The sequence below is a fragment of the Penaeus vannamei genome, chromosome 16 (assembly GCF_042767895.1).
Source record: "Penaeus vannamei isolate JL-2024 chromosome 16, ASM4276789v1, whole genome shotgun sequence".
NCBI classification, from domain to species: Eukaryota; Metazoa; Arthropoda; class Malacostraca; order Decapoda; family Penaeidae; genus Penaeus; species Penaeus vannamei.
Window position 1 is genome coordinate 40603511 of NC_091564.1, and position 13551 is coordinate 40617061.

The 13551-nt window shown below is 42.9% G+C and overlaps 1 protein-coding gene across 2 annotated transcripts in view; it reads left to right on the forward strand.

The window, feature by feature from the left end:
- LOC113819848 (uncharacterized) overlaps window positions 1-13551 on the forward strand; it is a 250693-nt gene that overhangs the window by 235151 nt on the left and 1991 nt on the right. Inside the window, exons 1-5 of one of the 2 annotated variants that reach the window (XM_070131456.1) lie at window positions 7804-7894; window positions 8557-8707; window positions 11261-11321; window positions 12266-12401; window positions 13374-13510. In XM_070131456.1, the coding sequence (XP_069987557.1) occupies window positions 7819-7894; window positions 8557-8707; window positions 11261-11321; window positions 12266-12401; window positions 13374-13510 (561 nt within the window). In that variant the 5' untranslated portion in view covers window positions 7804-7818. Of the gene's footprint in view, window positions 1-7803; window positions 7895-8556; window positions 8708-11260; window positions 11322-12265; window positions 12402-13373; window positions 13511-13551 lie in introns of those variants that run through there. The other variant, XM_070131457.1, reaches the window with a different exon arrangement.

A 13551-nucleotide genomic window follows, 5' to 3' on the forward strand; every position in this document is an offset into this window, starting at 1 on the left:
CTGTAATTCGTCCCTCATTCACAATTTATCCTAACTGGACTTAACTCACGAACTCGGGACTGCCATGAGTCCCCGTGTTGCTTCATTCATAAATTTGCCTGTTCTCGACCCTTGTGTTTTTTATAGCTTCTGCGCATCTGCTTCTCCGTGAGGTATTTTTCTCTCTTTCTTTTACTTCTCTTGTGCTTCTTTTCTCGTTTTTGGGTAGGTTTGTTTCTTATTCGTGGGTCCTTTTTTTGGGGTGTTTTATTTCTCTCTTCTATTCTCTCTCGTCTTTTCTCTTCTCTCCCTCTCCCTCCCCCTCCCTCTCCTTCCTTCCTACTCGCTTCTCCCACTCCTTTTCCGCTATCCCCGACTCTCCTCGCTCTTGGCCATTCCCTCTCCCTCCCTCCTCCCTCCTCCCTCCTCCCTCTCCCTCTCCCTCTTGTCCCTTCCTATCCCTCCCTCCTCCCTCCCTCTCCCTCTTGCCCCTTCCCTCTCCCTCCCTCCTCCCTCTCACTCTCCCAGGCGCTCTCCCTTTTGCCTCTTCCCTCTCCCTCCGTCCTCTTCCCTCCCTCCCCTCCCGCCATCCCGTTTCCACTGGCCCTGTGCCTTCGCGTCCCCCAGCAGTGCCAGGGACAGCCCCAATCCCGGCCGTACTCGTGAGCGTTACACAGAGGGAAATCGAGGCATGGAACCGCTCTCAAATCTCTCAGTCTCGGGAGATTCGTATTATGGAAGAACAGGGTTTTAACTGCTAGCTTTATTGTACGTTATTACACTTTCGTTGAACATGGAGCTCGTAGTGTCTAGGGTAACATTTATGGCAGGGTCGGTGTTTTCGAAAATTTCGTTTTTTATTTGGTTTTGGTTTTTATACGAAAGACCAAGTTTGTGAATGGTTTCTCTCTCTCTCTGTCTCTCTCTCTCTCTCTCTCTCTCTCTCTCTCTCTCTCTCTCTCTCTCTCTCTCTCTCTCTCTCTCTCTCTCTCTCTCTCTCTCTGTGTGTGTGTGTGTGTGTGTGTGTGTGTGTGTGTGCATGGATAAATGGGTATCCAGGAGGGAAATGAATTAGTCTGAGGCTTGCGTGAGGGCGGCTGAAGGGCTTGAGGGCGGCGAGGAAAGGATTGGGCCCAAAGGGTTGTTGGGGCGACCGGGGCCCTAGGGGGGGGAGTGGGGGGAGGGGCATCCGGAGGCCCGGTTGGCGCCTCCAATTACGGAATTGTGCATCGGCTGGTTGTCCTTTTTTTTTTTTACTGTGATCTACTTTCCCGTTTTATTTGCGCCGATACCCGGTAGTGATATATATTCCCATGGTAGGTTGTGATAGACGAAAAGTATTGTGAATTATAAAAATTATTCGAAATTAATTAAGTTCCACATTTCTTTGCGTGATGGGACTAAAGAGATGTATTTAATACCAGTACCGGAGGACGTGTTTGGCTTGGGTGCCTTGGCTCTTCGGGTTCCAAGGTGCGACGCCTCTCTCTCTCTCCCTCTCTCTCCCCCTTTCTCTCTGTCTCTCTGTCTCTCTCTCTCTCTCTCTCTCTCTCTCTCTCTCTCTCTCTCTCTCTCTCTCTCTCTCTCTCTCTCTCTCTTGGTACTCCTTCGGCGTTGATCTTCCTCCCCTTGATGTCCGTTGCTCCCCTTCTCGAAATGAGCGGGATTTCGAGTCACTCGCGAGAATCTGCTTCGTACGTATCGCTCTTTCGGGACGAAGCTAATTATGTCGGGCGGCTTCGAGGTTCCGCCACTCCCGCAGGCCTCGGAAGTTCTGCGTCAAAGTGCGGGGTAAGGTCACCGTATTGACCCTGTGGGGGACTTGGAGAGTTTCGAGTCAGTTGCCTGTTTGCACTCGGCGACGCTGTAGGCGGCGGGGGCGACGACGGAGGAAGCTGAGGTTTGGGGGAGAAGCAGCTCTGCGGAGCGCGGAAGGGGAGCGGAATTGAATCGATTTAAATGCTATACGATCCTCGATTATGTCTCGTTCCTTCTTACTCGTGTTCTCCATCTCTCTCTCTCTCTTGCCGCGCGTGCTGTCCTTTTCTCCCTCTCCTCTTCCCTTCTTCCAGTGCCTCCCCACCCCCATCTCCGTCACTTGTTCTCGCCGCTTCCCTCTTTCGCCAACAGGAAATTAGTTTTATGACCCACTGGAAGTTAAATTAGTCTGGGAAACATTTAGTCTCATGGTTGTACATCCCACTATTGTTGGTATTTTGGGTCAGTGAGGAGAATTGCTTCCTCTTATAATTATTTATATGTACACACACACACACACACACACACACACACTCACTCACTCACTCACTCACTCACTCACTCACTCACTCACTCACTCACTCACTCACTCACTCACTCACTCACACACACACACACACACACACACACACACACACACACACACACACATTACAATATAAGTGATATCTGAATAGAGGGTTAATGAGCTAAGTGTATGCATCGAATACCGACATGCAGAGACAGCGAAATCCCTTTTCGGCCTATCTTCAATTTTCCTCATCTCAGTAATACCAGCTGGCCCTTCCGTGGCGGCGCTTCTGACCACTCATCCTCTGCTCATCCTTGTCGCGTTCTGTTGCCCCGCCCCCTTTTAAAGGTCACGCTCTGGCTACTGGATATCCTTAACCTCCCCTGATTGCTTGCCTTGAAGGTCAGAATTTCCCCCCCAGCCCTCCCCCTGGCTCTCTCTCTCTCTCTCTCTCTTTCTCTCTCTCCCTTCCTCCCTCCCTCTCCTCCCTCCCTCCCTCTCTCTCTCTCTCTCTCTCTCTCTCTCTCTCTCTCTCTCTCTCTCTCTCTCTCTCTCTCTCTCTCTCTCTCTCTCTCTCTCTCTCTCTCTCTCCCTCCCTCCCTCCCTCCTTCTCTCACCCTCTTCCTCTCTCTCCCTCTCCCTCTCCCTCTCTTCCTCCCTCTCTCTCTCTTCCTCCCTCTCCCTCTCTCTCCCTCCCTCTCTCTCTCCCTCCCTCCCTCCCTCCCTCTCTCCCTCTCTCCCTCTCTCCCTCTCTCCCTCCCTCCCTCCCCCCGTGCGGGTTCTCCTCCCCTCGGACCAACCAAGTGTCCCGTTTCTGTCTCGTCATTATGCAGGCGAGTGTCCAGAGGCACAGATTACTCCCGGGAGCGGAAAAATCACGGGTTTGTCGGGCTTCCCTGATGGATGGAAGGGGGGAGGGGAGAGGCGAGCGGAAGAGAGGGGGAGAGGCGATAGAAAGATGAGAGCGGGAGAAGGAAAATGAAAGAGACTAATGGCGCTGACTGGCCGTTGGTTCGGGGGAATGGGGGGGAAAAGGGGAGAGGAGGAAGGAGGAAGAGGAGGAAAAGGGAGGGAGAAATGGCATGGAAAGAAGGGAAGTCGCGGGCGGGAATGGGTTACTTTTAGCTCCTGTTGATTATTATTTAGGATTTGCGGAAATTCAGTTGTAAATCTCAGATCGGACCTTCTCCGGCGCGGTCTGTTTTAGGGAGTATTTATTAGTAGTATTTATTGATTTATTTTATTTTATTTTATTTTATTCTTTGACAATTTGTAGTTTAGAGGAAATGACGAACATGAAGAAAGTGGAAGAGTCAAGAGTCGAAAGCAAGGGCGACTGTATGCAGGTTATTTATTTTATTTTATTCTTTGACAATTTACAGTTTAGAGGAAACGACCTCCATGAATAAAGTGCGAGTCAAGAGTCAAGAGTCGAAAGCAAGGACGACGGTATGCAGGCTATTTTATTTTATTTTATTCTTTGACAACTTACAGTTTAGAGGAAACGACCTTCATGAATAAAGTGCGAGTCAAGAGTCGAGTCAAGAGTCGAGAGTTAGGAGTCGAGAGTCGAGAGTCGAGAGTCGAGAGTCGAGAGTCGAGAGTCGAGAGTCGAAAGCAAGGGCGACTGTGCAGGAACAACCCGGGTCATCCCTTGCGACCGACAGAGGGCTCAGCGGCGAGGGAGGGACACCCGACGGTCGTTCACGTGCCCCGCATTTCAACACGTCGAGAGGAGGCCCGAAAAAGGGATTAAGGGGCTACGGGTAATAGTAATAAAGAGAGGAAGAGTAGGAAGGGAGGGAAGGATGGGGAGTGTTTCTTGACTGGGAAGACAATAGCGCTGGGGAGATTATCGGGTGTGAGTAAGCTGTTGTGGGGGAGGGGGGAGGAGGAGGAGGGGCGAAAATTATGTGAATGAAGTCCAGTAAGTTTTATAACAGTTGTAATAACGGTTACATGCCATTATCACCATTATCTCCTCTACAATTATTGTTTTTTATTATAAACAGTAGGCTCAAAGAACAAATATGAGCCACAGATAATCTAGAGCATAATGGGGAGTGCAGGAAAAGAGAGAGAGAACGCGGGCGAAAGGCGATCAATCCCCCTCTCCCCACCCCACCCCTTCAGAGCGCACCATTTGAGGCGATGCTGGAGAGACGATTCTGATCCGCGGCGACGATTAATGGTGATGATGGTGAGGGCGATCACGGAGAGATAAAGACCTGCCACGGAAGGGCCAGCGGGGCGATTGGCCGTTCCGCGCGCATGGCAGCCATCTTTGGGAGAGGACGTTCTCTCTTACGCTTCGGATGGTATCTTGATTTTCTTCATTTCCCTCTTTTTCCTCCTTATTTCCCTCTTCTTCCCATGTATTTCCCAGATGTTCCTACTTATTTCCCTCTCTTTCCTTCTTATTTCTTTTACCTACTTTCCCTCTTTTTCTTCATTTCCCTTTTTCTTCCTCATTTCCCTCTTTCCTCCTCATTTCCCTCTTTTTCCTCCTCATTTCCCTCTTTCCTCCTCATTTCTATTTTCCTCCTCTTTTCCCTCTTTTTCCTTATTTCCCTCTTTTACTTCTTTATTTCCTTCTTTTTCCTTATTTCCTTCTTTTTTTCCTCTTGTTTATTATGTCTGAATGTTATATCTTCGTTCTTTTCTTCCTAATCTTTCTATCTGATTAGAAAGTGATTTTCAGCAACAAGGGAAAAGCATCAGCCTTTGTCTAACCTTCCTCGCAGTCCCCAGCAAGGGCTAGGCCTACTTCAAGAGATAGTCCCCGTGAAGCGAGCCGGTGAAAGTCTGATCTGCCGGAATTGAAAGTTGAGCGCTCCCGAGACTGCAGGCGCCCCCCCCTCTCCCCCTCTTTATCACCCTTCTGTTCTTCCCCCTCCCCTTTCCCCCACGTATCAGCCTTCTGTTCTCTCCCCCTCCCCTTTCCCCCACGTATCACCCTTCTGTTCTCTCCCTTCCCCCTTCCCCCTCGCATCAGCCTTCTGTTCTCCCCCCCCCCTCCCCTTCCCCCTCGTATCATTCTCCTGTTCTCCCCCCACCCCTTTCCCCACGTATCAGCCTCCTGTTCTCCCCCTACCCTCCCCCACGTATCACCCTCCTGTTCTCCCCCCTCCCTTCCCCCGCGCATCACTCTCCTCTTCTCCCCCTTCCCCCTTCCCCCTTGCATCACCCTCCTGTTCTCCCCCTTCCCCCTCCTATCACCCTCCTGTTCTCTATCCTCCCCCTCCCTCGTAACGCCCTCCTGTTCTCCCCCTTCCCCTCCCCCTATCTACGTTCCCTCTCTCTGTTCTCTGTTCACTCGGTGTGAATCGGTCTCTCTCTCTCTCTCTCTCTCTCTCTCTCTCTCTCTCTCTCTCTCTCTCTCTCTCTCTCTCTCTCTCTCTCTCTCTCTCTCTCTCTCTCTCTCTCTTCTTTGCCCGCAATTTTGGTCTTAAAGAGAGTCGTAAGTAAGAATAAGGAGATGTCAGAGGGAGAAAGTTTGGAAGAGGATAGAGTAGAAGAGAACTGGAGGCATTCGAAGTGCAAGAAAGTGGGACAGGAAAGAGTGGAAAGAGTGACGGAGAAATAGCAAAATGTCAAATGGTAAAAAAGGAGAAACAAAAAACAAACAAAACAAAACAACAACGGTTATTAAGAAAACAACAGGAAAACCAAATAAACAAAACAAAAACACGAAAACGGTTATTAAGAAAATGCAAACAAGAGGAGAAACAAATGTATCGTAAAGGAAGAAGAACGAACAATTATGCAGGCATGTAAATGGAAATTCGGGAAGGACAGTGAATGGCGTAACGCAGGCCGGCGGAGCGAGTAGGTGCTGCACCGAAATTGCAGGGAAAGTGGAGCTGTGAGTGGAAAGGAGAAGGGAAATAAAGGAGGAAGGGAGGAGAGATGAGGAAAAAAGGGAGGAGAAATGAGGGAAGATGGCAGGAAGGGAGGAGAGAGGAGGGGAAAAGGCAGGAAGGGAGGAGAGAGGATGGAAAAGTCAGGAAGGGAGAAAGGAGGAGAGAGGAAGGGAAAAGGGAAAAGGGGGAGGGGAGAGAAGATGGTAGGAAGGGAGGAAGGGAGGAGAGAGTAGGGAAGAAGGCAGGAATGGGGGAGAAAAAATTAAGAGGTAATTGCATGAGTGGAAAGGAATACATATACGCATTTTTTTTTTTTTTTCTAAGAGAAACTGGCATGCCTGACAATAATGAAAAAGTATTCACAGAAGCACCATTAGCCGTTTCAGCGACTGCGGATTGATGGTCTTTCCAGCATTTCTGTCTTCTTTCTTTCTTCTTTCTTTCTGTCCTTAGAAATGGCCACTCTAGCTACCGCCCTCATATCAGCCAACTTCATACTGTTCTGATGCTGTTTCTTCTTAGGGGTCGTCCGTTTGAAGTTTACCGTCCGTCGAGTTTGTGCTCACGTGATGCTTGTGTATAAAGGTGTGTTACATACGAGGATTTGAGTGTGAAAGCAGATAAGCAGATAAGATTGACGTGAGAGTAGGTGTGTAATACTGGTAACTGTGGTCGTAATTTCAATGTGTAATGCAGTACTTGCACCCAATCGGATAATTCATAAAACCAAAAACAACGTGAGAAGAGAGAGGGAGAGGGGCAGACCACACAAGATAATTGGGCTGTCTCGTTAGATGTCGTTAGATATTGGTCGCGATTCAGGGATAAAGCCTGTCTTGCTCTAATATTATAGTAGCATTATTTTTTTTGGCGGGGGAGGGGGGGCGCAGACTAATTACCCTCCTCTGACCCAATTACCTGATTATCGATCTCGCTAACAAGGGACGTTACTATGTGTAAATACGGTTTCAACATTGTGTTCGTTTACATTGTTTAATTTTGAGATGATTTTTGGGTGTATTTATGAACTTTTTAATACTTTCTGTGGTAGACCAAAGAGATGCATGTTTGATTCCTTTTATTCGTGGCTTCGCTCTGTACAAACAAAAAAGTGTAAATGAACCTGTTAAAAGGTACTTACGATTCTCGCAGCCGCTGTTGATTATGTAGACCAGTGTTTCTCAAACTTTTTCGGGTGCGACTCTGGGATTGGGAACCACAGGTGTAGACTTTATAAAGATTCAGAGTTACCTAAACACTCCAGTTTTTACTACTCTGTTCAAGGTTACAGTCCACCTTTTTTTGTCATTGACAGTTATAGGCTCCTCGCAATTTACTGCTCCTTTAATTCTGATTTACTTGTTTTATTTTCTCATGGTCAAAGTTTGTGGAAAGTAACAGACAAAAATTTCGTTGTTACACCATTTGGACGGTACGTGATCCGGGGCACGAGTAGTCTGTGATACTCTATATAGCATATGTCACAAATTCAAAAGTGAACAACAGGAAAGTTAAGATAATCATTCATATACGATGACGGGAAAGTGTCAGACCACCCGAAGGCATTCTTGATTAATCCCGTAAGTCGTTGTCTAAGTTGAATTGGCGGAAATGGAAGAGGAAGTCCCCTTATCCACCTGTACTTACCTTTGCTTCGCTTTCTGTCTCAAATTGTATTCCAGACTCGTTTTTGTGTAATTTTGACAAATGTGTAGGTTATCGGGACACGCATCTCTTGTCAACCATGCCACAGGTCTCAAATGGACCCAACTGGAATGTATTGGTCAGTGATGTTGTGTGTCATCGTTTGCCTTGTTGCTTGTTAAGATGTTTGTGGTTCAAATACACAGCGATATGTGGGGATCCATTGTATTGCACCTTGGAAAGTTTAGGTTGTACAAGAAGTTTTTTTTATTGATGTGCTTCGTTTTACTAGGTAGATAGGCATGCTGGAGCAAAACAGAGACAGACAGGGTGATAGACATACATGTATTTGAGAGTTTGAGGCTTGTGTGAAAGGGAGAGCTAACCATGAGCTCTGTTTGATGTACTGGGAAATGCCTCTATACTAGTCATGATGTATTTTTTCTCTAATATAACATTTAAAAAAATAATAGTGATAAATAAATAAAATAGATAAAAAAAAGAAGAAAAAAAAAGTATATATATATATATATATATATATATATATATATATATATATATATATATATGTGTGTGTGTGTGTGTGTGTGTGTGTGTGTGTGTGTGTGTGTGTGTGTGTGTATATACTTATGTATGTATGTATGTATACTGTTGTTGATAAACTATTTTGTAGTTCTTCAACCATTATTCACTGAGATTCCCATTTTATAGTTATGTCGTGTTCAGAATTATGTTAAATCGCACGTAACCAACATTTGATTTTGTTGTGACTTTGATTAATACTTGTTTTGCTTCTTTCAGTCATGCTGGGGTCGGCTGGTTACGTGACGAACCTGGATGTTCCTCTGAATGCAGAACGTTACACCAACCAGACTCTCACCTGTAATTATGACTTAGGCTCCGAAGATCTCTACACTGTCAAGTGGTATTTCAACGATGAGGAGTTCTTCAGGTAGGAGCTTGCTTTACTTAAGGACAGTTGAAGGTATTTTAGAAAGCTTTCCTTTGAAAAGAAACTTGATTGAGTAGAAGCATAGACGTAGCCACCCCAGTAACACAGGCACAAACAATACTTCCAAGAAAAGTAAGGAAAACCCAATAGCACTAATCAAAAAGTTTTTTTTCTCTCACTCTCTCTGCACAGTGATATCATCATTTCAAAGTTTATATAACAAGGAACCTTATGAGCACATTTATGAAATTGCGTAAACTTCTGATTATGGGGTCATAGACTCACAGAAGCCTGATACTGTGAATACAAGACCCCAGGGTGAGGAAGCTAAAATTGGGTGCTTTTATATTTACCAATAACCTTAGGATATAACATGATCACATCTAGCATGTATGTGACAAGAGAACCTAGAGTCTGAGCTGCAATGTTTAGCTTCCCACTATCAAAGAGCTCCTGCAAGAAACTGAAGTGTACCCTGTCATTTGACACAGTAACAATACATGCTCATTGAAAATTAAAGTGCCTTAGGTGTTTTGAACACTTTTACCTAATGGTAACGTATTACCATTACCAATGTTAGTTGGCCTTGGTCTTTTGTGACCGGCCCTCCATACCAGTACTTGGGTATTGAGAGCTGTGGGTCTGCCATAGCCTCATTTTTTCAACAATTGCCTTTCATTAAGATGCCAGAAGCCTATTGATGTTGGCTACAGGTTTCCACCTGAGGCTTCTTCTCTTCACTGAGAACCACACAGGGATCTATGGTAACAGCCATGACAAGGTTCTTGCTTTTATCATTAATGATGGATTCTATTTATAGTTTGGTTAGTATTCTCCATATGAAGTGTGCTTCCTCACATATTCCTATTAACTATGGAAGCTGAATGTCAGGACCTAAATGCTCAACAGCTGCAATTGTTTTAAAGAGTATACAGTGCAACATTCTAATGCTAATGAGGCAGTGTAAAACTAGCAGGTCAACTGACCTTGAAGTTGAGATGACCCCAACAACTTGGTTCCTCTTTTGAGGTTAATGAAAAAGGGGATGATAGCATCATATTACTCAATAGTGACCTTGAATAAAACTGTGTCAAAAGGCTATAGAGAAACTAGGACTGAATATTTATTTTGTATGATTTTGAAAAATTATGATAATTGAGTCAGGCTGTTCTCAGCTAATTTATTTCAAATTATACAGTTTTAAAATTATAATCATTATAACTTTGATTCAGTTAAGGAGACATTGGGCAGTTAAAGTGTTATGTAGGTATGATAATACAGTATACACCCCTTGTCCTTTTCCAAGGGAAATCATCTTTCCAGGATGTTTAACATCTTTAACCCTTCTCCTTTGTATTCAGTCAAAGAATTATTGGATGCGTACTTTGTCTATTGCCAAAGTAAAACCTAGGTCAGTCATAGTACACACCTCACCCCCTGAGGATGCACATGTTAAACCAACTTTTGAATGGTGCATTGAATAAGGTTATTATGACATCTCATAGGGGCTGCTAACCAACTTTACCTGTAAAGTGATTTTTTCATTTTTTAATGGAGAAACGCTCATGTTTCATGAATTAAAATACCTATTAAACTTGAAGAGGTTTAGTTTCCCCTGTGGAAGGTTCCTATGGAAACTGACTGTCACAAACTGAATGGCATGCTTACCTGGCTAAATTCGCATTACTGGAACATGTTACATGCATCTAGGAAATTCCTTTTTGTACACCGTTTTTATGTAAAGATAATATGAACAAAGTAATATATCTCCATGCCCTTCCTCCTCTTCTGTCTTGCACCTCAAAATAATTTCATCCACCCCAGAGAGAACTGTTTGTGAGTGTAAGAAGCATTGTCTACACCAGTGGTTCTCAAACTAGGGGTAATGATACCCATATGGGTAATAAAGTCATTTTTTGAGAGGGGGGCAATGGGGCACTTTCCAAAAGTAATTAGTGAAGTGGTAATAATAAATAGATGAATGAATGAATAGGTAAATAGGTAATGATAGTATATAAATTATGTTAACAACCCATTTACTCTTGATGAAAAGATGACGGGAGAGCTCTTGATGTGCTCATCCCTTTTGCAACAACTTGGTAATATAAGGCTCCTTTTTTGGCTTTAGTTTGTATTCAAACCAAAGCCAGAAATCAGCTTAAAGATGCAAAATACTAATATGTGATGTGCACTGTCTTCAACAGACCTTTTTGTTGATTTTTTTAAAAGGATGAAATATATCATGTTTCCCTTTAAATAATGTAGCAATAATGTCTACTTCATATTAATTGCCATAGGAATGATGCTTTAATTACAAGTTGTAATAGAGGGAAAAATATCCTAGTTAATGTTTTTTATCAAATTCTTTATTTCCTGAATAACTTTAGTTTCCCAAATGTATTCTAATTTTTTTTTTCCTTTAACTTCACTTAACTGAAGGATAATGGGGTTGGGCCAAGGATAATGATACAAAAAAAAACTTGAGAACCAGCTGTCCACACAATGGCTACTATCTGTTCTCTCTCAGGGCTTATATAAAATTTTGTATTGCAGGTACACACCCAGTGAAGATCCCATGATGGCAGCTTTCAACAACTCAAATATCCAAGTCATTGTAAGTGAATACAGACAATCAGTTTGACTGCTTGAATATAATACACAGTCATTCATCTATAACACTGAGATCAAGAGACCTCTATATAAATGTGAAAAACTTCAAATACATTTTTTTAACAGATAGTATGATCAGATATACAAATTTAATATAGTATAGCCAGGTAGCATCACTTCCATTAAACCTTTTAACCCCCTAAAAAAGAAAAAAAATGGCTAGAGTATGCTTAAGACTGTTTATTGTATGGAACACTTAATTTTAATGAAAACATTTTTGTTTTTCTACCTTTATATCATCAAGTAATTTATACAAATATATAATTATGTGACATTGTTTAGATTCACCCTATTTTTACACCTGTCAATCTGTGCCATATAATTTGTTGTGTCATGTTAGTGGTTAACAAATAAGCAAAAAAGAGAGGAAAATAAATATACCTTATTACTGTTTCCAATAAATGTTGGAAGAGGTGGCTTAACTCGGCAGTTATTAATTAGGATTTTCATTGAGACAGAGTGGTGCTGTTGCCTGTTGTATAAGTACTTTGAGTATATCTTAAACTGGAGAACAGTAATTTTTTCCTTGTTTGAAGACCAGGCAAAGGACAGTTAAAAGCATTAAGACTGAAGTTTCTCAGATAGACGAAAAAATCTCAAGTAGACTTGTACTCTGTTAATTCTTTGGGGATTTGATGTTAGTGTATACACATTTTGATGTAGTAAAAGTTTGTTAGATTAAGGAATTCCATGTAAATGGTTGGCAATATTATGGGTAATTTTTTTATTGTAATAATGTCATTGATGATGATTTGCAATGATTTTCTTCACTTTTAGTTTCTTGTTCAGTATTGATTCATTGATACTTACTGTACATAACATCATGTTTTGGATATGCAACTTGAATGTAAAAAAGGCTTTGAAGTTCAGACCTGGAATGTATTGCAGATGGAAGAGTCACAGGAGAACAAGGTGGTGCTCCGTGAAGTGGACCTGACTGCAACCGGACAGTACAAGTGTGAAGTGGGCAGGGACTGGCCAGATTTCACATTTGATGACAAGACAGCCAACATGACAGTTGTTGGTGAGTTAATAGATCAGCTTATGTTACTCATGAAATATGAGGGAAAGGAGATGTGTTTTTGTCTCTCACTGAGCTTTGAAGCAAGTGGTGGTGGTGTCGTGTCTAAGTGTTCATGTTTAAATCTCATGTATTATTGTATGCAGTTTTTTGACACTGAAATGCTGCTTTCCCTCTGTTTATGCACGTATTGAGTAATAATGGCATTAATTACATAAAAATGCATGCAGGCATAGCACACTGTTCTCTGTGTCAGTATTTTGTGGGCCAATTTTTTAACAATATATATCTGTTGCTTTTATTTTGAAATATTTTCTTTCAGGTGTTTTAATGAGGATTAATATATGTATAGTTCAAATGATTAGGAAAGGCAGTTTTAAATGGATATTTGGCTTTATTAGTTCCTGTTAGACAAATATGTATATACAAATTTCTGGTTGCCAACATTCCCCCAAATTTCTGGTTACCAACATTCCCCCATGTACTTTAAAAGAATAATTTGTTAAATAATTCTATCACGTTTTAGTTGCACATTGTTGGGATGATGATCTTATGAAATGTAGTTGTACACTTAGACTAAATATGAAATAATGTGTGTGTAGCTTTCTTTAGTTTATATGACAACTATAATTAAAAAGCAGTTAGCTAAAGTTCAGAAGACTTAATGTTTCTAACCTTTTTTATGGAAAATATTAATTATATTTTTATTAATGTGTTTGTGAGAGAGAGAGAGAGAGAGTGAGTGTGTGCGTGCGTGCGTGCTTGTTTGCGTGCGTGCTTGTGTGCGTGCGTGCGTGCGTGTGTGCGTGCGTGCGTGTGTGTGCATGCGTGCGTGTGTGTGTGTGTGTATGTGTGTGTGTGTGTGTGTGTGTGTGTGTGTGTGTGTGTGTGTGTGTGTGTGTGTGTGTGTTTATCCATAAATTTCTCCATATATCACAGGAAGACTCAATAAACATGAATATTTTCTCTCTCCAGTGATACCCAATGAGCGACCCAGGATTGAAGGTGTTGTTGATGGTCACTTTCGTGTGGATGACCTTGTTAATCTTAATTGCACAGCAGCTCCTTCCATGCCAGCTGCCACTCTGCTCTGGTATATCAACGATGCTGCTGTTAGTATTATGGGGCAGTTCATTTGTACATGAAGTTGTTA